Source organism: Pan paniscus, chromosome 8 (genome assembly GCF_029289425.2).
Source record: "Pan paniscus chromosome 8, NHGRI_mPanPan1-v2.0_pri, whole genome shotgun sequence".
Taxonomy (NCBI): domain Eukaryota; kingdom Metazoa; phylum Chordata; class Mammalia; order Primates; family Hominidae; genus Pan; species Pan paniscus.
This window is the reverse complement of record NC_073257.2, coordinates 81,382,530-81,408,975: the sequence shown is the minus strand read 5'-3', so window position 1 is coordinate 81,408,975 and position 26,446 is coordinate 81,382,530. Positions and strand designations below refer to the sequence as shown.

Genomic DNA, 26,446 nt, shown 5'->3' with positions numbered 1-26,446 from the left:
CAACAACAGAAACCTGTAGAAATCAAAACATCCAAAACAGACACCTCTTGTGCAGCAGAAGCAAATCTTTCTGGGGGCATAAGAGTGTTACCACCTTGTGCTTGTCTAGGAACAACTATTCTTTTATTACGGGGAAAAAAAAAGCAAGGCAAGGATAAGTAAACTTGTCGGTCTATTGCTTATGAGGGAGAAGCTGTTTTACACAGCAAAACAGGATCCCTTTGGTCACCAAGCGTGATGATTTTTAACCCATCTGTTCAGATTGGATGGGTTGAAGACTAGACAGGAGAAGGATGCTGAACACTTGCTAATTTACACCCCAAAAATACATAATCGCTGCTGCTGTTACTGATTCCACCATCCTCTCCTTAAACAATAAGAACTCCCCTTAAACAGCCCATCTGATTTGCCTCATTAAGTAAACCACTTTCATGTATAATGTGTTTCTTTTTTCCCCGCTGAAAAGTGATTTTTCACTTGTGGGCATCTGACCATAAAGACCAAGAGAATTAAATGAATGAACACAAATGGAGAGAAAATCCAAACACAAAGCATCAGATAACATCCAGTGCTAGCACAAAAAGCAGTGAAACTGACACATTTGTACATAACTGATGGTGATGGAAATTGAAACTACTTTAAAAAAAAAAACACTGCGCCCATGGTGAAATACTCTTTTAACCAAATGTTTCTACTACTAAGGAAATGATTTACTGTATTCAAATGACTATGTGTACTAAAAGAAAAACTATGGTGTTACTCAGAATAACAGGAATTTATAAATTACAAACTAGACATCCTATATTAAAGGGAAAGTTTAGTAAATTATAGTACAGTAACATAGTATAATATGCAGCCATTCAAAATGATAATTACACCAAAGAGTTGATAGGGGAAAGTTCCTCTTTCTAGAAGTATTCCAGCTAATAACTGCAGGAATCATCACCATTTACGATGTCTAGTGAAATAATAGATCCAGGCAATATGCATCAATGACTGATAACATCCTAAAAGAAAGAGAGACAGACAGACAACTCAATGCCACCTAGAAAATATTCTTGTCCAGAATTCACTACTGAATCTAATTAAGCATCTGGGTCTAACTATGAGTTTTTGGGAAATACAAGAAGACAGAGGAAAATGCTAAATGCTGCAATCCACAAAATCTAGAATACAGGAAACTCATAGATAAGACAACAGTTTCTTCAACAAATACATTGCAAGGGAAAGTAAGAGAGGGAGAGGAAACCCATAGATTAAAAGAGATTCTTTAAGCATATCAACCAAATGCAGTTTATAAACTTTGTCTGGATACTGATGCAAACAAAAGAACTGTAAAAACCATTAATTTTTGGCAATTCAGGAAATAAGAACACTAACAGGATATTTTGTGAGATTGAGGTTTATCATTAGCTTTTTAAGTGTGATAATGGTACTGTAGTTATATTTTATTAAGAACCCTTATATTTCAGAAATACATTATGAAATATTTATAGATGAACTGATGTAAGATGTGGGGTTTGTTTCAAATTAGCCCAGCCTGAGGATGGGGACAGCAGGACTTTATAGATGAGCCCAGTTTGGCCATGAGTTTATTATTGTTGAAAGTGATCCTGAATCAGTTGGAAAGAGAAGAGCAGCCCCAGGAGGCAATCCCTTACCCAGCCAGGGCCTTTCCGTTTTTATTTTTAAACCTCAAATTGGCCCAACCCCAGCGTGGTGGCAGCATATGACAGTCAGAGCCTCACAATGAACTTGATCACAGGTCACCTTTCGATCTGGGACAGGAACTTGGTTTCAAAGATGCCCCTGGTCCGGAGACGCTCTGAAATCTGCCCTCGGAAGAGGAGACCCTGCTTGGTCAGGTCGATCAGGATCTGCCGCACAATCTCCCCCAAGTACATCCCACTGGTCATTTTCTCGTATCTGTTTGGAGAAGAAGGATAAGGTTGGGGCAGACATGCAATGCGGAAGACCACATGATGTGAGAAGGCCAGGCTTTGGAGCTACGCGTGGAGCAAGATCCAGATCCTAGCTCTGCCACATACTAGCTGCTTGATGTGAGCAAGCACTGCAAGCTATCATCTACAAAACAGGGAGAAGAGCAGCGCCCCTACAAGACTGTTAGGAGGCAAGCATCTGGGTACAGTGGGCACTAAGCAAAATTTAGTCCCTGGTCTTGGCCCCAAAGCCAATTCTCCTTGGCTTTGTGTTACAAATCTGTTCCACTCTGCAAATTCTGCTCTGTGAGTTAACACACTGAAACTGTCTGCATGCACCAGGGGTGCTCAAAAGCATTAATTCCCTTCCTCCTTTCTACCAGACCGCGAGCTCCATGAGGGTCAAGAGAGCAAGAGAGAAAAGGGGCCTTGTACTGACCAGGCACTCTGCACAGGGTGTGTAATGGTGACACACATCATCATTAACAACAGTGACACAGAGCCAGACTGCCACTGCTTGCAGAGTCAAATGGGAAGCATTTATGTGCTGGGCTTGGGTTCTCTTAACTACTCAAGACCTCATCAGCCTAAGGGAATTAACACCAGAACAAAAAATGGTGATTTCAAGGCAAGTTCAAAGGTGCTGCCCCCTTAAAACCTCAATCCAAAAATGTGAGCCTTCAGTGGCTACAGACACAAAGCTAACTAGAATGAACTGCCCCTTGGGAAGAGGCATGACACTCAGGTGCCCCAACTTGGGATTCAAAGGGAAGGTCCCTTCTTTTTGGAGCAATCCCTGCTTCAGCTGGGCTTACTACAACTCACCTGCCTTCCAGTTACAAGATTGGTGCCAAAGAGGAAAGAAACCACCAGGGCCAGTCTTGGTCTTGTCTGAGCCTCTTCCTAGACAACATTCTCAGTTCAACAGCTCCCAAGGTGTCCATGGCCTAAGCATCCCCTCACATTTCCCATCTGCTCAAGCTCTCAACTTGGATAGCACCCATAACAATAAATCTATGTTTCCCATTATTTTCTATATTAAGACACTGAGCTTAGTTTTGATAAAGACCATATGGCCTGCAAAACCTAAAACATTTACTATCTGTTCTTTTACAGAATACGTGTGCCAACTCCTCTTCTAGTGGATGGGCCTGGGTTAATAATCAAATTTTAGCATGTGATATGATTTGGATTTATGCCCCCACCAAAATCTCATGTTGAATTACAATCCCCAGTATTGGAGGAGGGGCCTGCTGGGAGGTGACTGGATCATGGGGGTGGATTTCCCCCTGTTGTTCTGGTGATAGTGAGTGGGTTCTCACAAGATCTGGTTATTTTAATAGTGTGTAACGCCTCCCCTTCACTCTTTCCTCCTCCTTCTCCAGCCATGTAAGACGTGCCTGCTTCCCCTTCACCTTCTGCCATTATGGTAAGTTTCCTGAGGCCTCCCAGCCATGCTTCCTGCACAGCCTGTGGAACTGTGAGCCAATTAAACCTCTTTTCTTCATAAATTACCCAGTCTCAGGTAGTTCTTTACAGCAACGGGAGAATGGACTAATATCACATGCCAGCTCTAGCTCTGCTACCCCTTTCTCTCGTAATATCATAATGCAAGTGAAATCTACTCTAATTTATTTTTTAGGCCATTCATTATTTTCAGTATTTTTCATGTGGTTAGTCATTGGAATACACCTCACAAGTGATTGTGACCCGTGGTGGGACATGACATCATGGTCAAGAACCAGCACTCTCATCCATCACAGGTGGCCACTTCCCCACTCCCAGAAAAGGTCACCAACATAGTAGCCAGCTCTTGAAGGCCTGAAGATGTTGGCCTCTGAAAGAGGCTTATTAAAAGCCCATCTCAAGAAGGCTCACTGAGTCACCATGCCCTTGGCGAATGAACATGCTGGCAGCCTCTGCCTCACTTCCAGAACCACCACTAGACCTTATAGGGCCTTATGGTAATTAGAAAAAGGGACTTTTCCCTTTTACCTGTTGCAAACTTGTCATAATATTTTTCTTTTGTTCCAATAGGATATTTCACTGACATTCGACAGCTGTAATAAGCACACAAAGCTATGCTGTCTATGATACCCCCTTAGGTCTGGTAGTGTTGCTCACTACACAACCCACATAAATGCACACATCCACCCTCTTCACCTCTGCTTGCCAGGATTCAAGGACCCCTCATCCACCTCCGTGTCGTATCGGGTCCGGATGTCATCTATGCAGCCATTGTCTCCAAATCCTCCCCACTCTGTATTGATGCACATCTTCCCTTCACCCCCCTCCACCATCTCGATGTTCCTCATGTCCTCCATGTAGCACATGTTGCTGCCTGTTCCTAGAAGGAATTGTGAAGGAACTTTAGTCTTCAAAGACATCACCAGGTTTTAGAAAGGCAGCAGAGTGCAGCAAATAAGAATTTAAGCTTGGAGTCAGATACGACTGGATGCGATTCCAGCTTTACAGTCATAGCTGGCTAACCTTGGGCAAGCATCTCATCTTTCAGAGGCTCAGTTTCTTCATTTCTGAGGAGGAAATAATACCTGCCTATGGGTTTGTTATGAAGTGATATCTTTAAGTTTCCTTCACATGGTAAGCATTCAATAAACGGTACCTGCCGACTTCATCATCATCATCATCATTATCATTGTTAAGCCATAGGCACACAAAGCTTCCAAGCAGTCGTAAAATTAGCAGTCAGAGCTGGAAGGGACCATGAGGAATCATCTAGTCTTGGACAAGCAAATGCTTGGCATCTGTGAGCCACCCTCTTCTTCCTTGCCCATGACTTGGCCTCAGAACTATTCTCAGCCCAGCAGTCCGGGCAAGTATTTTAGTCAATCAACAGGTCTTACCTCTCTGCCCTCCTAGATCTAGCCTAATCCCTCCCACAGATTAAGAAACTCAAGTCAGACAGAATAAGCCACCTGCCCAAGCTCACAAAGTGGGTAAGAGTTAGAGTGAGAGGAAACCTCTTACCTGGCATGGGAAGTAACTCAGTACATCCCCATCTCCTTGTTCCACCTGCTGCTTATATCCAGAAAGCCCAGATGATCAAATGGAACAACTTTTCTAGGTTCTATCATTACTTAGCCTGTGCCTATCACCTGGAATGCCTTTTGTCCCCATCTCCACCTGTTCCAGTCCTACCCATTCTACCCCTCTTAGAGAGAACATCCCCCTAGAATCTACCCTTGGCCTTAATCACTGACAGACTTCTCCCAAAGACCCCTAAAATGCCTGTATCAGGCCACTCATTTCCCCTCTTCTAAGTTTCTTTCCAGCTCCTCTCCTTCCTGTGCACCCTGAGAACCAGAAGAATTCAGAGAACAGAAGAGGCACACATTGGAGCCAGAGTGAAAATTTATAATAGCTCCCTCAGCCCCAGGCCAAGATGATCCAACTGTAGTCTCCTTCCCCCTCCCCCCACCATGACAATTGGCCCCAAGGTCCTAATTTAAAAATCTCTTCTTCCTGTGTCATTATCCTTCCTCAATAGAAAGGATGACCTTGGCTTAGGACTCTTAATGCAGAAAGAACTTGGTGACCTGGAATCCCAATTGTAACTTCATCTCTGCCTTGGGCAGAGCCTCTGTATAATGGAACAATGCCCGCCCTCTCACTATGTTAAAAGGAAACCATCAATGGATACAGTGGGATTAGGCCAATGGGCCATGCCTGACCACTTACCTGCAATCAGGCCAATCTCACAATTAGGATCTTCATAGCCACAGGTCATCATGGTCCCCACTGTATCATTCACGACTGCAACAATGTCCAGGTCAAACTCCTAAAAACAAAAACAAAAACAAAAAAACCCCAGCTTTACTATGAGTTGAATGTGCAAGCCAAACAGGTTTAGGAGGGGCATGCTATCCCAAGGCAGGCAGAGGCCAGAGTCATAGGAACTGGGCAGAGGATGACAGAGCAGAGGGGCCTGGGGAAGGCAGCAAGAGCAGGCATGAGCCTCAACACCACATCCTACATTTCTCCTCTTGATGGCTTCCCTGAGCATGTCCACCACGTCCTCCCCTTCACAGTCAGTGGCCTTGAAACCTTTGGTCCACCCTATGAGTGTTCCCTGAAAGAAAGGAGGGGAAATTCATTTGAGCAATAGTTTGCTAGGGCCACTGCACAACCTCAACATCCAACAGATGCAAGGCACTATAGCTGGCTGCTTGTCAAGTACGTGTGCTTTTGACTATGCCTCCACCTCCACAACCCTAACCCTGGGCACAGCAGCATCACAGAGCACAACACTCAGACAAGGTCTACCACTGAGTGGAATCATTGCAGCAAATCATACTCCTCAAGGGTCAAATCATGTTCCCTGGCCATGATTACGCGGAATAAAGGCCTAGGATCATAGTGATCCTACTTCTTTTTCTTTCTTTCTTTCTTTTTTTTTTTGAGATAGAGTTTCACTCTTGTCTCCCAGCCTGGAGTGCAGTGGCGTGATTTCGGCTCACTACAACCTCCACCTCCCGGGTTCAAGCAATTCTCCTGCCTCAGCCTCCCGAGTAGCTGGGATTACAGGCGTGTGCCACCACGCCCAGCTAACTTTTGTATTTTTTAGTAGAGATGGGGTTTCACCAAGTTGGCCAGGCTGGTCTCAAACCTCTGGCCTCAGGTGATCCGCCTGACTTGGCCTCCAAAAGTGCTGGAATTACAGGCATGAGTCACCGCATCTGGCCATGATCCTACTTCTAACTTAGTCAAGGACAGATTATGATGTGATCAAAGGCAAAGCTACCAAATGTTTATCAAAGCATGTTTCACAGTGAAAAACTAGAGGTATCCTAAAACTCCAACAGTATGGATTTATCATCCTGTACCTCGATATGGGACATGATATACACCCATAAAGAATTACACTGTAAGAGAACATTTGATGTGAGAGAAAGATGTTTTCCACACACTGTTAAGTGAAAGCACGTCAAACAAATACAGATAGTGAATTATTCTATTTTTATTTTTAAAATTACACTCATACACACATATACACTCGCACTTGGAGAAAGGACTGGAATAATATATACACCAAAAGGGTTAACAGTGGCTCTCTCTGGGTGCAAAATTATGCATCACTTTTCCTCTCTCCTTTTTGTTTGTCTATATTTTCTAATTTTTCTGAAATTAAAATTAACATATATGATTTTTATAATACTGAGAAAGTAGGTTTTTTTTTTTTTTTTTTTTGACACAGATTCTTACTCTGTTGCCTAGGCTGGAGTGTAATGGCGTGATCTCAACTCACCGCAACCTCTGCCTCCCAGGTTGAAGTGATTCTCGTGCCTCAGCCTCCTGAGTAGCTGGGACTACAAGCACACACCACCACGCCCAGCTAATTTTTGTATTTTTAGTAGAGACGAGGTTTCATCATGTTGGCCAGGCTGGTCTCGAACTCCTGACCTCAAGTGATCCACCCTCCTCGGCCTCCCAAATTGCTGAGATTACAGGGGTGAGCCGATGCGCCCAGCCCAAAAGCAGTATTTTTAATTCTCAAAAGGAAGCCCAAAGTTACATTGTTAGCCTGAGGCAGGAGTTAGTCTAGCCTCGCACTCCATCATCTAGAAAGCCAGGGGGGTGAAGGCAGGCAGAGCTAGGGTGTCTAGGCCAGGAGAAGCTCTGGGACAGGAAAGGCAGTGAGAAAATCTGATGGCAGTGTGGTCAGCCCCGTGGCTGGATGCCACCTCACCCTGAGGCCGTTAGCCCACAAGCCCCAGTCTCCCTCCTTCCCTCCATAGTTCTTGGGAAACTGGACCCCTGACTGGCTCCTTTCCTGGTTGGTATGTGTAGAACATTAGAGAGACACTCCCAACTGGGAAACCTCTCTTACTGATTGCAATTACACAAAACTAATCTATTTTTTGATGTCTCTCTTTTTTCTCCCCAACCATGGGTATCTTTACTTTTAGCTGCCCACGGGTCTCCCCTCCTTCTTCACTGTGTCTTCACGACACCTTCAGAGCTGCTGGGAGAGAGGCCCAAAGGCCCAGTGTCCTGAGTCAGGAGCAGTAGCTGTGTCCTGGTGCCCCGTCAGGACCGCAGACAGCTGCACACGGCACCCTCCCGGATGGTGTATTAATTTTTAATGGCAGCAGCAATGCAGGAATGCATTAGTAGTGTAAAAAATTAAAATGTTACTGATAAGGATAGAGTTCCCTTCAACTCCCATCCTCCCAATCTGAGAGGTAACCTCTGCCATTAGTCTGATATTAATCCTTCCAGACCTTTTCCTCTCCACTTATTAGTATTTTTTTCTTTTTCCCACCATTTCTTCTTTCAGGGGTGAAATTACACATATTTTTAAGTAAGTAAATTCACGCTGTGTGTGAACTATTGCAATTTTTTTTTCTAATTCAATAATGTATCTTCCAGACCCTTCCAGGCCATTTATATGGATGTGCCACATTCCTTCACTGAGCAAAATATTCCTTGAATATAATTGCACGAAAATAAAACCACAAAACACACCTATAAAATGAATTCTATTTTTGTAATCATTTTCAGATGAGGAAACCAAGGAACAGGGAGATTAAATGACTTGCCCAAGGTCACACAGCCAATAAGTAGAGAAGCCAAGGGTCTGGGGGAAGGGGGACTAGGGAATCAGCGCTCAATGAGTACAGAAATTCAGATGGAAAAGAAAAAGTTTAAGAGATGGATGGTGGTGATGGCTGCATAAAAATGTGGGTGTATTTCATGTCATAGAAGTGTGCATTTAAAAAATAGTTACAGTGGGAAATTTATGTTATGTGTATTTTACCACAATAAGAAAATGGTAAAAAAAAAAAAATTTTTTTTCTCTTTTTGAGACTGAGTCTTCTCTGTCGCTCAGGCTGGAGTGCAGTGGTGTAATCTCAGCTCACTGCAACCTCCGCCTCCTGAGTTCTAGTGATTCTCCTGCCTCAGCCATCCAAATAGCTGAGATTACAGGCACCTGCCACCATACCCAGCTAATTTTTGTATTTTTAGTAGAGATGGGGTTTCGCCATGTTGGCCAGGCTGGTCTCAAACTCCTGACCTCAAGTGATCTGCCTGCCTCAGCCTCCCAAAGTTCTGGGATGACAGGAGTGAGCCACTGCTCCTGGCCCTGGACAAAATCTTAGTGCATCTTTGGTGCTACCCTTATTATTGTCCTGAGCTCTCTGGTTGACCTGCTGAGCTGACCAGAGTTCTACCATAAATTTAGGAAGCTGTATTCTGCTTTATGCCAGTCTTGGAAGCTTGGCTGATGAGAGTCTGTCAGAAAGACAGAGCTCCTCTCCACAAGCTGGTGAGTCTGTCTGTGAAGCTGAGGCCAGGGATTGCAGAGAATTCACCGCTATGATGTCAGGCCCTGGCGACAGTGCACCCCTTCCTCACCACCATTACCAGCACTGGATTCCTCTTGGCCTTTTCCAGGCTGAATTTCAATCCTATGCTGCCTCGAAAGTGAAGGATGATACTAGGATTTGAGTGCCTGCCAGGTGCTGGACCCACGCTATGCATTTTACACACACGAGCTCATTTAGTCCTCACCATGTTCCTCCATTTTCACCAATGGGGAAACCATGCCTCAGAGAAGTTAAATAATCTGCTCAAGGTTATTCATATGGGAAACAGTAGAGACAGGTTTGCAAAACAGGAGCCCATAACCCCAGAGCCTGTGCTCTTGAACACTGTTTTCTGACCTTAGGAAGGACACTGGGCCTCTCTGTGTGGCCACATCTGGGCCTGCTCCCAAGCCCCTGCAGAAGGACATGTCCCTGCCCGGAGGCTTTCTGTGTGGGCACTGGCAGAGGCTGCAAACTGTCTCCCTCCATCTGCAGAACAGACAGCTCTGCCCCAGCCTCATGCAAAGGCCCAGCCTCACTCACCCACTGTCAGCTCCAGGCCGAGGCCCCATGACCCACTGGAGCTCTGGGGAGTCTAAGAGCTTAGCCCAGTGTCTAGTCCCCACTTCTAAGCTCTACCTCTTGGTCAAGCTAGTTTACCAAAAAAACCATGCAAAAAACACACAATACTGACCTTCCTGTGTCTTAGCTTCCCAATTAAAAATCTTTATTCATTACACATAAAGTTAAGCCTGGGTGATTTTTTGTTTTTACACACAGAAAAACACACACACAGACACACACACACACGTTTAGAGATGGGGTCTTGCTATATTGTCCAGGCTAGTCTCAAACTCCTGGACTCAAGTGATCCTCCCATCTTGGCCTCCCACGGTGCTAGGATTACAGACATGAGTCACTGTACTTGGCTTGCTTGTTGTGTGTGTTTTTGTTTTTGTTTTTAATAGAGATGGAGTCTCTGTTGCCCAAACTGGAGTGCAGTGGTGTGATCATAGCTCCCTGGAACCTCAATCTCCTGGGTTCAAGTGATCCTCCCACCTCATACTCTCCAGTAGCTGGGACCACAAGCATGTGCCACCATGCCTGGCTACAGTTTTTTTTGTTTTTTTTTTGAGACAGAGTCTCGCTCTGTCACCCAGGCTGGAGTGCAGTGGCACGATCTCAGCTCACTGCAAGCTCCGCCTCCTGGGTTCACGCCATTCTCCTGCCTCAGCCTCCCAAGTGCTGGGACTACAGGCACCTGCCACCATGCTGGGCTAATTTTTTTGTATTTTTAGTAGAGACGGGGTTTCACCATGTTAGCCAGGATGATCTCCATCTCCTGACCTCGTGATCCACCCGTCTTGGCCTCCCAAAGTGCTAGGATTATAGGCATGAGCCACCGCTCCCGGCCTGTTTGTTTTTTAAGACACAGGGTCTCACTATGTTGCCCAGGCTGGTCTTGAACTCCTGGCCTCAAGCAATCCTTCCATGTCGGCCTCCCAAAGTGCTAGGATTACAGAGATGAGCCACCACACCTGGACAACCCTGGGTGTTTTTACCCTAGAATTACAAGAAAGATTTTGTAATAAATGTCTCCATATTTATGAATTATCTATTAAATGATAAACTATGATGTTCTTCAATGTCAGCTAAAGTGGCCATGTGATCAATTGCTTCTGAGATACTAATATTAGAAAAGAAATGCATTTCTTGCCAGGCACAGTGTCTCACACCTGTAATCCCAGCACTATGAGAGGCTGAGGTAGGTGAATTACCTGAGGTCAGAAGTTCAAGACCAGCCTGGCCAACATGGTGAAACCCCATCTCTACTAAAAATACAAAAATTAGCCAGTTGTGGTGGCACACACCTGTAATCCAAGCTACTCGGGAGACTGAGGCAGGGGAATTACTTGAACCCAGGAGGCAGAGGTTGCAGTGAGCTGAGATCACATCAGTGTACTCCAGCCTGAGTAACAGAGTGAGACTCTGTCTCAAAAAAAAAAAAAAAAGAAAAGAAAACAATTCCATTTATAATAGCATCAAAAAGCACAAATTACTTAGGAATAAACAAGAGAAGTATAGACTTTTACTCTGAAAACTACAAAGGACTGTTGAAAGAAAATAAAGAAGATCTAAATTAATGGAAAGATACCCCATGTTCATGGATTGGAACTCGCTATTTTTAAGGTGGCAAACTCCCCAAATTAATATATAGGTTCAACTCAATTCCTATGAAAATCTCAGCTGGCTTCTTTGCAGAAATTGACAAGCTGCTTCTAAAATTCATATGAAAATGGAAGGGGTGCCGAATAGCCAAAACAATCTTGAATAAGAAGAAAGAGAACTCACATTTCCTGATTTCAAAACTTATAAAGCAGGCCGGGTGTGGTGGCTCACACCTGTAATCCTAGCACTTTGGGAGGCCGAGACAGGTGGATCACCTGAGGTCAGGAGTTCATGACCAGCCTTGCCAACATGGTGAAACCCCATCTCTACTAAAAATACAAAAAATTAGCCAGGCGTGGAGGTAGGTGCCTGTAATCCCAGCTACTTGGGAGGCTGAGGCAGGAGAATTGCTTGAACCCAGGAGGCAGAGGTTGCAGTGAGCCGAGATCACGCCATTGCACTCCAGCCTGGGTGACAAGAGCAAAACTCTGTCTCAAAAAAAAAAAAAAAAGAAAAGAAATGTATTTCTTGTGATGTGCTGGCAAGATTTCTTTCATCAGACGATAAAAACCCATTGTAATTCCCTGTTTACATGGCTGTCCAGAAAGACACAGATCGTATTACTGCCCAGTTGTTATAACTGGCCTTCACTGGACATTACCTCTTTCTCCCTCTCTCCATAATATGATTCGACCTCTCTTTTAGTAGGAATATTATGCACGTGTCCCTTTATTGCATACTACTCTAAATTCTCTTGTGAATGGTCAGTCTAAAAAATCGTGATAAATTGATTAAAAATTAAATTGTTGAAATTCTCTATCATGTGTTCCCAGCTGCCCTGAACCCAAGATCCCTGTAAAAATGAAGGCAGGCTGGGAGTTACCGGGAGATGGTCCCAGAAGAGGAAGGAAGCCCACTGGGCTGGCCGTGAGCCTGGTGGGGCTATCTTACCTTGTCAATGCTCATCTGCCTGCAGGGAAATGAGAATGTGAAGCCCAAAGGTAGGGAGGCTCCCTTGAGGCCCATGTAGTCCAGGAAGTCGGCGATGCACTGCACAATGTGATCAAAGAGCTGCAGAGAGAGAGAGAGAGCGGCATTCACACCAGGCGGACATCGATGCAGGGTGGCAGGCTGGCACCTCGGAGCCCAAAGGCCTTGCCTGGCACTTACCTCCTCACCAGTGCCCTGCATGATCTCCAGGGGGATGGCGAAGATCTTGTTGTACATTCGCACTGACCTCCGTCCACTTCTGATCTTCACCAGGAGGACCCGGAAGTTGGTTCCCCCAAGATCCAGGGCGAGAAACTTTCCTTTCTCTGTGATGGAGAAAGCGGCGGCTGCATTCCATGACAGGGACTTGTGTCGGGGCATTGGGAGGAAGAGGATACGTCGGAGCAGAGCGGACCCAGGGCCTGCACTCCTGGGCCTCACAGACCAGAGGGTCGTGGGGGCCACCCTGCACAGTGCCCGGGCCCCGGGCAGGCATCTTGAGCCTGCGTGAGGCCAGGCTGCTTTCCTTGGCCTCCACTTCTGTGGTAAAGTCCCAGGCACCACCTACACTATCGCCAGTGAGGTGCCGTGAAAAGAGCCCTGGCCTGGAGTCAAGGGACCTGGGGCTTCTGAGAAATGGCTTTTTATCTTGAGCAAGAGAGGCAAGGTCCCATCCTTCCACATCTGCAAAATCAGGAGACTGAACCCCTGAAGGCTCTTTCAGCTTCACTGACTGACAGCCTTCTCGGGAGCCCCAAGGAACGGTACAGGGCATCCAGTCAAGGAAATGCATGATTCTTATACTCAAGGGACCTCCGGTCTGGCGCGGTGGCTCACGCCTGTAATCCCAGCACTTTGGGAGGCCGAGGCGGGTGGATCACGAAGTCAGGAGATCGACACCATCCTGGCTAACACAGTGAAACCCCATCTCTACTAAAAATACAAAAAATTAATTATCCGGGTGTGGTGCTGGGCGCCTGTAGTCCCAGCTACTCGGGAGGCTGAGGCAGGAGAATGGTGTGAACCTGGGAGGCGGAGCTTGCAGTGAGCGGAGATCACGCTACTGCACTCCAGCCTGGGTGACAGAGCGAGACTCCGTCTCAAAAAAAATAAAAATAAAAATAAAATAAACAGTGTCTTTTACTGCTCTGAGTTAAGAGATCCCAAGTACAGCTGTTGGACCTTGAGTAGGTCATCTAGCCTCTGTAAGTCTCAGGTATGGCATCCATAAAATGGGAACCATTTCCTCTTTGGTAACGTTCCAAGTGGTTGTGAGGATGAAATGAAATGAAAGGTTCAAAAGCAAATTATAAGATGTAAAGCATTTTACTGAGGTCATTATTTCCGGAAGAGTCTCGTGAGATTCAAAGAGGTAAAATAATTTGTCTGAAGAACTGATTTCACTACTTAGTGGCTTCTTTTGGCTGAGCACCGAGGACCAGAAGGATCAAGGGTTGGAGAAGTTGGGGGCAGAAGCAATGAGAGGGAAAGGGAAGTGAGCCAAGCTGCAGAAGAGAACAGAGCGAGAGAAGCAGCAGGAAGACAAGCCCAGGCAATCTCAGGCATCTAAAACAAAGTTCCTGGGGTCAGGATCTGGGGGTCGGGGGGGTACACTCATGTTCTCATCTACACACACACAAGTGCACACACATAACCTAATGTAGGTTTTTTGTGTTTTTGTTTGTTTGTTTGTTTGTTTTGTTTTTACTGCAAATGCCTTGGGTTAACAAAGGCCAACAGATTTAGCAAGAATACTAGCCTTCTTCTTACTCCTGCCCTCCATTAGAGATGTGAACCCAAGTTTCTAAAAACCAAGAACCTCACTGGCTTTAAGGAGTTTTGACGGGAGCCCTGGATGGCTGTTCAGAGAGGGAGGCTGTGCTGGCCCACCTGTGCCGTCCGGCAGCCCGCAGACGTAGGTGGGCAGCATCCTGACCGTGGCCAGCCCGTGGCTCTTCTTCTTCAGCCCATACTCCAGCTCAGCCCGCATCTTGGCCTGCACGTCCACGAGCTGCTCTCGGGTCAGCTGGAACAAAGCCAGCACCCTGTCGATCTGCTTCCGCTGGGCCTGCACGCGGGAGGCCACCGCGGTCACCATGGCGGCCCCCTTGGTGCTGCCACTCTCTGACAGGAGGAAGCGGACATCACAGCTTGGGACCAGTTTCCTCACCACCTTGTGCAGGCGTTTTGGGTACCTGAAGCAGGGGTGATGGCAAAATATTTAGCAATCGTAAAGGCCAGGCTCAGGCACAGACCCAGGGGCAGCAGTGAACCCAGTCCCGGAGGGCCCTGTGGGGCGGGGCTCAGCCCTTTATTTGCTGATGGTAGGGAGGGGACGGGATGAGAGGAGGGAGGGACTAAGAAGCTGGGGCAGTGGAAGGCACTTGGGAGGCTCGGGGAAGTGCTTATTCTGTCAACGAACATTTCAACCAGTCTGTGCATAATGTATTGGCTGAACATCATTTCTGTCCAAAGAGAAGGATTTTCTTTCTCAGCTCTTTCCAGGATGTAACCACTTGACTTCCAAGTCCACCCCGGTAGCCAAAGGGGCTTTCACTCTCCTTCCTTCTGGAAAATTCCCATTTCCCTGTGTTTTCCTACCAGGACCCTTCCCATAATCTTGGCAACCTGTGCCATGTCTATTTTTCCCCATCTATGACTAGGTGTATCTTACTTCCCAGTCTTAACCACATAGTAGGTGTTCAGTAAATAATGGCTAGATGGAAGAATGAATGGAGAGATGAATGGGTGGGTGATGGATGGGTGGACATAGATACATGGATGGACAGCATTCCTAATTAGGCAATTGGCTTTAGCAGAATATTTCTTTAAGAGTAATCCCCAAAAGCAACCCAGCCAGCTAGATGAATGCGGGCCCTGGATTCACCCTTTCCCTTATAATCTCAGAACCAACAAGAGGGGCTGATGGTTCCAGACCCCAGATAGGCAGGATAGTCCAGAAGACACTGGGGCCCTGCTCCAGGGAAACTCGTTTGTGGGGGCGTGGCTGGCAGGCAGCACTCACTGAGGGTGTATCTTGTAGAGGGTGCCATCCATGCCCACCGTGGTCCGGAGCCGTTCCACCTTCTTGTTCTCTCGGAGGCGTGTCAGGATGGCCGCCAGGGCTGCTGCACAGAGATTGGCCGAGCGGAAGGAGACGATGGTACAGACATGCTGGACGGCAATGCAGTCAGCCTCAGACGGTTCCAGACCCAGGTCCACCAGGATCTCTCTTGTATTAGCAAGGCCTTCTTTATACCTGGCCAGGGGACAGGAATGAGTGAACCACACTTCTCCATCCCATTGGTATCCTCCTGGGGGAACAAGCTTCCCCACCTCTCAGGATTGTGAAAATTAATAGGCAGGCCCATGGTATAGAATAAAAATAACAATATCAACATTGATAGTAGCAGCTGCCACTAACTGAGCAGTCACCATGAGCCAGGTACTTGTCTAAGGATTTTACACATATTAACTCCTTCAACGCCCACAAAAATCCTGCAGGAGGCACCGTCATTACCCTATTGTACAGATGAGAGATGTGAGTGCAGAAAGGGTGAGAAACTTTTCCATGGCTGCACAGCTAGTAAGGGCTAGAGCTGAGATTTGAACTCAGCAGTTAGATTCTAGCACCCATATTTTTAATCACCCTGTGCTATGCTGACTTTCATGGAAATTCTGTCTCTGCCAAGTTTTGCATAGACATAGATGCTGCAGGTCAGCACCATGCGGCTGAGCTCAAAATCTAAACTAATCACAAAGTCAAGGCAATGCCAGGGTTTCTAAGCCTGAGGAGCAGGACCCTCAGATGTGCTGGACGGCAATGCAGTCACGCCGGGGCCAGCCGCCTTCACCTGCGGCCTTCACCAGCCAGCTCCATGCGAGGGACCTGTGTGTAAGGCCTCACATCACCACATTCAAAGCCAGTTCCTGATGGGAGCAGGTGGAGAACGCTCTGCTATCACAGGAGTTCTGGACTTGGATTCCACACATGAGCTTAGTGTCCAAGGATGCCCTGATATTGTAAGCAAACTTGTGTGTGAATGTACATTTTCGGGGCTGAGGGTCTAGAACCTGAATAAAGTTCTCAAAAGGATCTGTGATCCTAAAAATGCTACAAGTTACCACTTTAACAAGAAGGCAACAGAACATGGGAAGAGGGTGGCCCTCTGACAGCAGAGTCCCTCACTGATGAAACCAACAAGAACCTCTCATCTGAGTCATGGCAGAAATTGCTAACCCATCTGAAGCCATGCCCAGGTCTGAAATCTTCCTGGTGAAGGAGGAGGATCTAGTCCCTCCTGCTGTCCTACCACATGGAGCACCCCACACCTGGGCCTCCCATCCCAGCCCTCCACAGAGCCAAGGCAGAGGGACTTGCTTACTTCTCCATGGCAGCCACGTGCCGTGTTTCAATCTTGCCCTTAGTGTGGAGAGCAGAAGATTTCTCACCACCGAACAGGAGGCCAGCCTTGGCCATCTTCAGCAAGATAAGCCTGACAAGCTCCCCCAGGTACAGGCCACTGATCATCTTCTCGAACCTGCAGGTTGGTGAACAGATCCGTGGACGCAGCCCCTTTGATTAAGCTGCATCATTTCCCGAAGACCAGGAGCCACTGCCCACAGGAAGGAGCACATGGGAGAGGGCTGAGCTAAGATTCCCTCCTTCTCACAAAGTGCTGGATGGCAAGAACTTTTGTCTCAAATCACCCTGGCCATGGGTACCATTCTCACATCGCGCATAGGGACTCTCAATTTCACAGACTTTGGGTATTTTCCCAAAATCACTCAAACATGATGCGACAAGTCAAATTTCACACTCAGATGCTTCCCACTCCTACATCAAGCTTCTGTCCAAGACAGAAAGATGCTGTGCTTGTGAGATGGGCTTGGACAGCCCCAGACAGGCTCTACAACAATGTGGATTTAACATCGCCATGGCTACCTACAGCTTTACTCCAAGTCTGCACACCAACAATTCCTAATTGTTTCCCAGGCAGACTATTGAACATTATTATTATTATTATTATTATTATTGGAGACAGGATCTCGTTCTGTCACCCAGGCTAAAGTGCAGTGGTGCAATCATAGCTCACTGCAGCCTCGAACTCCTGGCCTCAAGTGATCCTCCTGCCTCAGCCTCCCATAGGTGTGCATCATCACACCTGGATAATTTTTTTATTTTTGTAGAGACAGGATCTAATTATGTTGCCTAGGCTTATCATAAACTCCTGGCCTCCAGTATTTCTCCTGCCCTGGCCTCCCGAAGCACTGGAATTACAGATAAGAGCCACCGCATCAGGCCTAAATATAATGCTTATTTTCCAAACACAATAAGACACAAAATCAAGAACAATCTATGTCACAATCTACTTTATATAGTTCACTATAAAAAGTCTTAGAACAGGCCAGGTACAGTGACTCACGCCTGTAATCCCAGCACTTTGGGAGGCCAAGGCGGGTGGATCACAAGATCAAGAGTTTGAGACCAGCCTGCCCAATATGGTGAAACCCTGTCTCTACTAAAAATACAAAAAAATTAGCCGGGCATGGTGGCGCATGCCTGTAATCCCAGCTACTCAGGAGGCTGAGGCAGGGGAATTGCTTGAACCCAGAAGGCAGAGGTTTCAGTGAGCCAAGATTGCACCACTGCACTCCAGCCTTGGCGACAGAGTGAGACTCCATCTCAAAAAAAAAAGTCTTTGAGCATTGAAGAAACAGAAGACAATCAAAGGAAATTTAGGGTGGATGTCAGGGAATATAATATATATATATATATTTTTTGAGACAGGGTCTTGCTCTGTTGCCCAGGCTGGAGTGCAATGGTATGACCACAGCTTACTGCACCCTGGACCTCCCTGGCTCAAGTGATCCTCCCACCTCAGTCTCCTGAGTGGTTGGAACTACAGGCATCTGCCATCACACCTGACTAATTTTTTTTTAATTTTTATTTTTATAGAGACTGGTCTCACTATGTTGCCCAAGCTGGTCTCAAATTCCAGGACTAAAGCAGTCCTCCCACCTCAGCCTCCCAAAGTGCTGGGATTACACGCATGAGCCACCAGGCCTGGAAGGAACAGAATTTATTTTAAGTAAAATGGAAATGGGTGAAGATGATAAAATTCAAAAAATGGACACCACGTCCTTGGGACATGACTGCAATGGGTCACTGGAGCACAGGCATGTGCCTGGAGTAGGTGCCACCAAAGTGGAATGTGCTTCCCGGGTGCACAGTTCTAGTGTTTGAATCGCTCCTAGAAGGTGCTTGAAATTCACCAGCATGTCTTGACAAAATGGCTGATTCCAGGGCTGGGGCTAGGAAAGTGTGACATGAGCCGGGAACGTCTTATGGTGCCAGGAAATAAGGAAGTACTTAAAGAGTGATGGAACATGTCAAAAGGACACAGGAGGCAGCTTCAGAGGCTTCCTTTGGCCAAATCTGAAACAATTTGAGCATCAAAATAAAAATTGTGGACAGCAAACACAGAGGGAAGGTCCTGCCAGAGTCACCACTTGCTGAGTGATTAGGCCTCCGAGAAAGCAAGGCGGCTGGGGGACATGCGAACACGACGAGTTCGGCTGCGCCTGCCTTCTCCTCACTGCCCAGGTGTGTTTTGCGGCCAAGCGTCCGAGTGCTCTTATCTTCGGTGCCTATCATGCACATACGTAACCCACAAATACTGACTGAATTAGAATTAGGGTTATTAGGGTTATGACTTAGGGAAATCTTTCAATGTCCTTGGCTTCTATTTCCTCATTTGTCAGATGAAACTGAAATACAAGCAGTGCCTTAGAAATTTGTTGTAATGGGGCCATGCATGGTGGCTCATGCCTGTAATCCCAGCACTTTGGGAGGCTGAGGCGGGAGGATTGCCTGAGCTCGGGAGTGCAAAACCAGCCTAGCCAACATGGCAAAACCCTGACTACAAAAAATACAAAAATTAGCCAGGCATGGTGGCCCATGCCTGTAGTCCCAACTCCTCTGGAGACTGAGGTGGGAGGATTGCTTGAGCCTGGAAGGTGGAGGTTGCAGCGAGCCAAGATCGTGCCACCGCACTTCAGCCTGGGCTAGAGAGTGAGACTCCATCTCAAAAAAAAAAAAAAAAGAAAAAGAAAAAGAAAAAGAAAAAAAGAAAGAAAGTTGTGATGGATAGCTAGTCACAACTGGAAAGCCTCCCAGGTAGCCAGGGGACCTGAGTGATTAGGCACTGCCTGGTGCCGATGCCCAGATAACACCAGAAGGGAACTCACAGTTGCTTTCCTGGGTTGAGAGAGCCGAGGTCCAGCTCCCTGTCGAACTCAGTGCGAATGTCCTCCAGGGCCCCGTCGTCCCCGAAGGCCCCCCACTCTGTGTTGATGCACATCCTGCCCTCGTCGCCCTCCACCAGGTCAATGTTGCTCATGTCCTCCATGTAACACGCATTGGTGCCAGTTCCTGAACCAGGGATCAGAGAGAATATGCAGAGAGAGGGCTCCCAGCTGGGCACAGACAGAGATCTCTTGACTGCTGGGGAGTCCTCCTCAATGTACCACAAAGTGCTTTTCATTCCCTGGGGGCTGGCTCTCGCTGAGGGAAGCAGCTTGGGCAAGCCCCAAGCACATGGGGAAAACAGCTGACATGTCAAGTCTGCACTTCTCAGGGTGCTCAGGGTTTGCTGTTCTGAATGGAGTCAATTGTGAAGAAGTCCGCTGATGAATATGGATGAAAGCTGACGAAGCGCTCTCACAAGAGGATGATAAATGAAGATAATCTTGTAAATATTTTTTTCAAAAAATCACCAACCCAGGGTAATTTTGAAAATTCTTTCCTTAAGCTACTTAGCTTCCTCTCTATTTGATACTAAAAATATTCTTTACTTATGGCCTGCCACAAATTGCTTCTAGCATAAGCTGCATCCTTATCTTAGACTGTGATTAGCTACCACCTAAGAAAGCAACATTCTGTTATGCAAACACAAAATCGCTCCAAGGAAATGCCTCAAACACTTGAGCACTGGGGAATGACTGCAAGTGGGCACCATCTTTTTGGACTCTTTTGGGAGGACAGAAATGTTCTAAAATCGGATTGTGGTGATGGTTACAAAACTATACGTTTACTACAAATCATTGAATCGTACACCTAAAATCGGAGGACTTTTATGCCTCAATAAAGCTGTTTGAATTTTCGGGGTTTTTTTTTTTCAGTATCTTCCCTTGGCTGATACTCTGGTGTGAGTATTTTAAATGCCAACATGGAAAATGAGAAATGTAGAAAAGCAGAATGTAATATTTGGAAAAAGCTTTTCTCAGAAATGAACGGACACTGTTTAGGCGTGGCCCCCCAATCTGTGGTTACCAGACGCAGCCACAGTGACAGGCGGGTGCCATGACTGGCAAGGGCCTGAACCATTCTGAGGCTCCTGGAAACAGAAGGGTGGAGGGAGCCCCTCAGCTTTAAAAACCTGCCCTTTGGGAAAGCCAGGCTGAGGAGGGTCTTGAGGGACATTAAGAAAAAGCAATTCAGAAGAACTTTCCCCAGGAGTGGTAAAGGAATGGGAAAAGGAGAAGGGGATATTCAAGAACAACCTATAAGTCAGAGCCATTCAGCTTTACTGTACCCCAAACTGCCTTCCCACACATTCCTCCAGCTGACCCCCTAGCTCTGGTGTGGAGACCACCCACTGGAAACCCCCATTGCACCACGACCTCTCTGGTCCACAGCTGCAGTGCACCTTGCCTGACAGTCCAGTGGTCTCTTGGATGGTCACCCTGCTTCCACTCTTGTCCCCAGTAATCTATTATCCACACAGCAGCCAAAATGGGCTTTTAAAAAATGCACATCCGGCTGGGCGTGGTGGCTCATGGCTGTAATCCCAGCACTTTGGGAGACCAAGGCGGGTGAATCACTTGAGGTCAGGAGCTTGAGAGCAGCCTGGCAAACACTGTGAAACCCCATCTGTACTAAAAATACAAAAAATTAGCCAGCCGTGGTGGTGGGCACCTGTAATCCCAGCTACTCAGGAGGCTGAGGCAGGAGAATTGCTTGAGCCCGGGAGGCAGAGGTTGCAGTAAGCCAAGATTGTGCCACCGCACTCCAGCCTGGACGACAGAGCAAGACTCCGTCTCAAATAAAAAAATAAAATAAAATGCGCATCCATTTATCCGTCGCCCACCCAGAGTCCCCCAGTGCCTTCCAGTCTCCCTCAGGGGATAAGCCGGTGACCTTACAGTGACTGTGTGCACATCCTGTGCAATCTGCCCAGTCTGTCCTCTCCCTCTCACTTGAATGGCCTCCGACTCTCAGCCTTCACTCACCTCATCCGGACACCACTCGGCTATAGGGTTCCCCCAGTGCCCCCTCCCTGGACCCCTTCCCATCTCCATGCCTGTAGGTGCCCTCTTTCCTTTGGCAGGGACTCCCTACCCTCGGGCCTCCACCTTGCTCCCTGGTTTGCATCACTGAGGTCCCGGCTCAAATGCCACCCCTCAGAGAGGCTTCCCTGACGCCTCATCCCACTCACAGTCACATCACTCTCTTTGTTTGTTTGTTTGTTTTTTATCACGCTAACCACCACCTGAAATTATCTTAATAGCCTAGGCCTTCTGGGCCTCTCACCCACCTCCCCACTGAAAGTTCCAGGAGCACAGGAACTCCCCACTCCGAACCCAGTGCCAAGCCCAGGGCCCGGCACACAATGGGTGCTCAGTAAACACTTGTCGAATGGATGAATGAATGAATTTTTCATGTCCCTATGTTGCTTCTCCTAAATAGTGTCAGTGCCCTTCCCGCCGAATTCACTCAGAGCTCGCTGAAATGAAACTCCCAAACAGTCCCTTCTCCCCTACCCTCAAAAAACCAGTCCAATTGAGTTACCGATGATGACACCAACTTCGCAGTAGGGGTCGTCATAGGCACAGGTCATCATGGTCCCCACGGTGTCATTGACCAGGGCCAGGATGTCCACGTCCATGTCCTGCCGAACACAAGGCCAGAGGGAATCAGCGGGTGGGAAGGAGGTGTTTCCCTCCCTCCTTCCCCACAGAGGCAGCAGGTAGTGAAGGTGGCTGCTGAGACATCCCTAGATCCTGCCTGCTGGGCCTGTCTGAAGGAGCAAGGCCTCATCAAGGTTCAGGGTCTAGGGGAGAGAAAGAGCCGACAGGAGCTGAAGAGGGGAGCCCATCCTCTTGCTTTGTGGGTGAAGGCCTCTGCAATGGAAATATGAGGGACAGGCCACCAGGACTCCAGCCCTTGCTTTTTGTTGTTGATGTTTTTTTTAATTAAAAAAATTTTATGTTTTAATCTACAGATAGGGTCTCACTATGTTGCCCAGGCTAGAGTGTGATGGCTGTTCACAGGTACAAACATAGCACACCACAGCCTCAAACTCCTGGGCTCACGTGATCCTCCTGCCTCAGCCTCCCGAGTAGCTGAGACTACAGGCACACATCACACCCAGGTTTCAGCCTTTGTTTGTGAGATCCTGGGAAGATATCGAGGAAAGCATGTTTATCCAGTGACATTTCCAGGAGAAAACACCAAAGTCCTCACCCACGGGGACAACTCAGCCAGCAGGCACAGACTCTGCCAAGTCTTCCCCATGTATGGCATGGTGACTTCCTGTCTGGATTTCCTGTTCTGCCAAGTCAGCTTAGGTTATTGCACCAACATCCCCCAAAGTTTGGAAGAACATTTTAAAGTAAAATGAGAGCCAGGCATGTGGCTTATGTCTATAGTCCCAGCTATGCAGGAGGCTGAGGTGGGAGGATCATTTGAGCCTAGGAATTCGAGGATGGAGTGCCAGGCACTGCCAGCCTGGGCAACACAGCAGGACCTCATCTCTAAAAAAAAAAAAAAAAAAAAAGTAAAATGAAAACAATAAGGGAAAATGCAGGCTATAAAACAATAAGATCCCAGCTTTAAAGAAAAAAGGCTGGAAGGCTATGCAGCAAACATGCCTCTTGCTGTCAGGGCAACAAGCAATTTGGGTTTGTGTACTTTCCAGCTCAGCAAGGAGCGAGTCTTGCTTTCGCAGTAGTTTAAATTATTATAAAATACGTTCAACAAATAGGGATATTTAATGGACAGGGAGTGGACAGTGAAATAGAGAACCAGCCCAGAAAGAATATGGAAACAGCCCGGAAAGTATATGATCTTTTCGGCCTCAGAGAGGAGGGCGTGTGGGGCCTACACACAGCATCAGATCTAACCAAGACCTCCGGAGAGGGCTGTGGCTGCTGGGGAGGCCCAGGGATGAGCTGGCCACCTTTCAATAGGGATTGGTGCAAGCCCCGCCTACCAAGGCTCTGTGGGTTCATCCAAGTTGGCCACATCTGTACTACAGTGGGACCTTTTCTAAGATCAATTCCTTCTCTGATTCTCCCTCCATGCAGGCACCATATGTGACCCCCTCACCTCACCCCCAGCCCCACCAACCCAAGAGAAAGGAGCTAGGGCTGGGAGAGCCTCCCACACCGAGGTGAATTCCTCACCTTGTGTCTTCTCATGGCTTTGGTCAGACGGCTCACCACATCCGTGTCCTGAACTCCTCGTGCCTTAAACTTTTTTGTCCATGAAAGTAGGACACCCTGGGAGAAGATTTCAGGTCCAGTTTGAATGAAAGACGTGCTGAGATGTGCAACTGAGCTGCAGAAACTTCATGCCTACGTGCATCCCCCACGGCCTTCTCTTCTCTAAGCTGAATCACCCCAATTTTTTTAAAACATTGCTTCTGCAGGCTTTTCTAATCATTTAAAGGACTATTACTTCTCATCTGAGTGGTTTGAAATATATGGTAGCAGAAGGAGTAATTATTGAAAAGTTAGAGCTCTTGGATTCATGAGACATTAGACAAGTCGTTTAACCTCTCTGAGCCTCAGTCTACTCCTCTGCAAAATGGAAATGTCACCTCCCTACCTCTCTCAAAGGAATGCTCTAATGAAAATACCTGGTGTATTATACATGCAGAATGCATGGTTTGCCAGGTCCACAAAACAGAACTAACATGGTGTAACCTTGCAGGATTGTCTCAGGAACTTCATTTCAACTTAGAAAAATGATTCTCAACCAGGCAGAGTGGCCCGCACCTGTAGTCCCAGCTACTTGGGAGCCTGAGGCAGGTGGATCACTTGAGGCCAGGACTTCCAGGCCTGCCTGGGCAACATAGCGAGACCTCGTCTCTTAATAAAAACAGAAAGAAAGAAAAATGGTTCTCAATTTGCATTATCAATCATTGCTTACAAATGGTGTTTCCTGAGTTTCGTGTCTGAAATCGCAAATAATCATAGAATGTTTCAGACTGGAAGAGAACTTGGAAGTTAAAAGAGAATCGCCCAAGTCGTCTCAGTCAAGAGCAGCTGACCCAGGCTCACAAACTTCCTGACCGCACCTCCTCCATTTCCCTCAATTTATGGATTTAAAAACGCTGGGATTGAGAGAGGGAGGAAATTGCTCTGAATTTCACCGCGAGTGAAGGATAGAGCCCAAGCCGAATGCGGGTCTCTGACTCTGGACCAGCCCTCGGGCTTTTTTCCTGCACCACAGCGCCGCCGTGTGGCAGCTCTCCCTAACTTCTGCTCTCATAGGCTATGACAACATCCCTGTCTCCAGGGACAGAGCGGGGAGCGGGGAGAGATGCACAGGTTGGCTTTCTTCAAAAATCCCTGTTGCAGGGAAGGTGGATGGGGGAAGTGAGGGATAAATGCTTGTGATAGAATGTTAAATTAAAAAGGCAATTACATACAACTGTACATTTTCTTTTTGTCTCAAATATTTGGTGACTAGAATCAACCATAGATTTGCTAAATTGTAGATACAGGATAACACTTGTATTTAATATAGGTATGAGTAAAAGAAAAACCCACAGTTCTAGTGGTGGGAATATTTGGATATTGAGATGAGTGGTGATTTCTATTTTCTTCTTTAAACTTTTCCATTCCTTCTCTCTTTTTTTTTTAAACCTTGAAAAAAGTATTACCATTTATTTTATTATCAGAAAACACACACACACACACACACACAAAGAAATTTCTCTTTGGTTAAGACTTTCTGTTCCCTCAAAAACAAGAATAAAAAAACAAGTGACTTCCTTTAATTCTTATGCTCATGATGTTGGCTATGGGTTAAACATAATAAGAATTCTCACGCTCCTACCTTCTTTAATCATTTTCAGTTTCTCAAAGAAGCCCCCTAATCATACCTCCTCACACAGCCTTCCCCTTTCCATCCCTCTGCAGTCATGGAGCTGAACAGAGCCCATCTTCCCCAGGAGGCTTTATTCTAGTGTTACCGAACCCACTCCTGCAGCAGAGCCCTGCTTAAATAGCTTTGCCAGATGAGGCCACATTCAAATATTATCAGGAATGAGTTTTCTTGTGGTTGGAACTTTACTACTTAACTTTAGATTTTATTGAAAGGCAGTTTGCGAGGAAATTTTATAAAATATAAGTATATTTGACTAGACTGTGATGAGAAAAAAAGCATTTTTCCCTTCCTTGATACAATTTTTTTTTTTTGAAACAAAGTTTCACTCTTGTTGCCCAGGCTGGAGTGCAGTGGCGCCATCTCAGCTCACTGCAACCTCCACCTCCCAGGTTCAAGCAATTCTCCTGCCTCAGCCTCCCCAGTAGCTGGGATTACAGGCATGTGCCACCACGCCCGACTAATTTTGTATTTTTAGTAGAGATGGGGTTTCTCCATGTTGGTCAGGCTGGTCTTGAACTCCCGACCTAAGGTGATCCACCCTCCTCGGCCTCCCAAAGTGCTGGGATTACAGGCATGAGCCACTGTGCCCGGCCTCTCCTTGATATAATTAAATGCCCTTCCTTAGTTTAAATTTTACCTGAAAAATCTTTATTGTGATATGACACTAAATGGGTCAAAATGGGCCGGGCACAGTGGCTCACCATGCCTGCAATCCCAGCACTTTGGGAGGCTGAGGCGGGAGGATCACCTGAAGTTAGGCATTCAAGACCAGCCTGGCCAACATGGTGAAACTCCGTCTCTACTGAAAATACAAAAATTAGTTGGGTGTGGTGGCGGGC

General features: G+C 46.8%; 1 protein-coding gene across 1 annotated transcript in view; it reads right to left on the bottom strand.

Moving 5' to 3' along the window:
• The window catches only part of HKDC1 (hexokinase domain containing 1), a 46,971-nt gene that overhangs the window by 4,581 nt on the left and 15,944 nt on the right, over nucleotides 1-26,446 (bottom strand). Inside the window, exons 5-16 of the mRNA XM_003815922.6 lie at nucleotides 23,897-23,992; nucleotides 22,281-22,380; nucleotides 19,679-19,862; nucleotides 16,813-16,968; nucleotides 15,453-15,686; nucleotides 14,318-14,622; nucleotides 12,608-12,753; nucleotides 12,389-12,508; nucleotides 5,935-6,030; nucleotides 5,640-5,739; nucleotides 4,104-4,287; nucleotides 1,771-1,926 (exon numbers count right to left, since the gene is read on the bottom strand). Coding sequence (XP_003815970.2) covers nucleotides 1,771-1,926; nucleotides 4,104-4,287; nucleotides 5,640-5,739; nucleotides 5,935-6,030; nucleotides 12,389-12,508; nucleotides 12,608-12,753; nucleotides 14,318-14,622; nucleotides 15,453-15,686; nucleotides 16,813-16,968; nucleotides 19,679-19,862; nucleotides 22,281-22,380; nucleotides 23,897-23,992 — 1,877 coding nt within the window. The remainder of the gene's footprint in view (nucleotides 1-1,770; nucleotides 1,927-4,103; nucleotides 4,288-5,639; nucleotides 5,740-5,934; nucleotides 6,031-12,388; nucleotides 12,509-12,607; nucleotides 12,754-14,317; nucleotides 14,623-15,452; nucleotides 15,687-16,812; nucleotides 16,969-19,678; nucleotides 19,863-22,280; nucleotides 22,381-23,896; nucleotides 23,993-26,446) is intronic.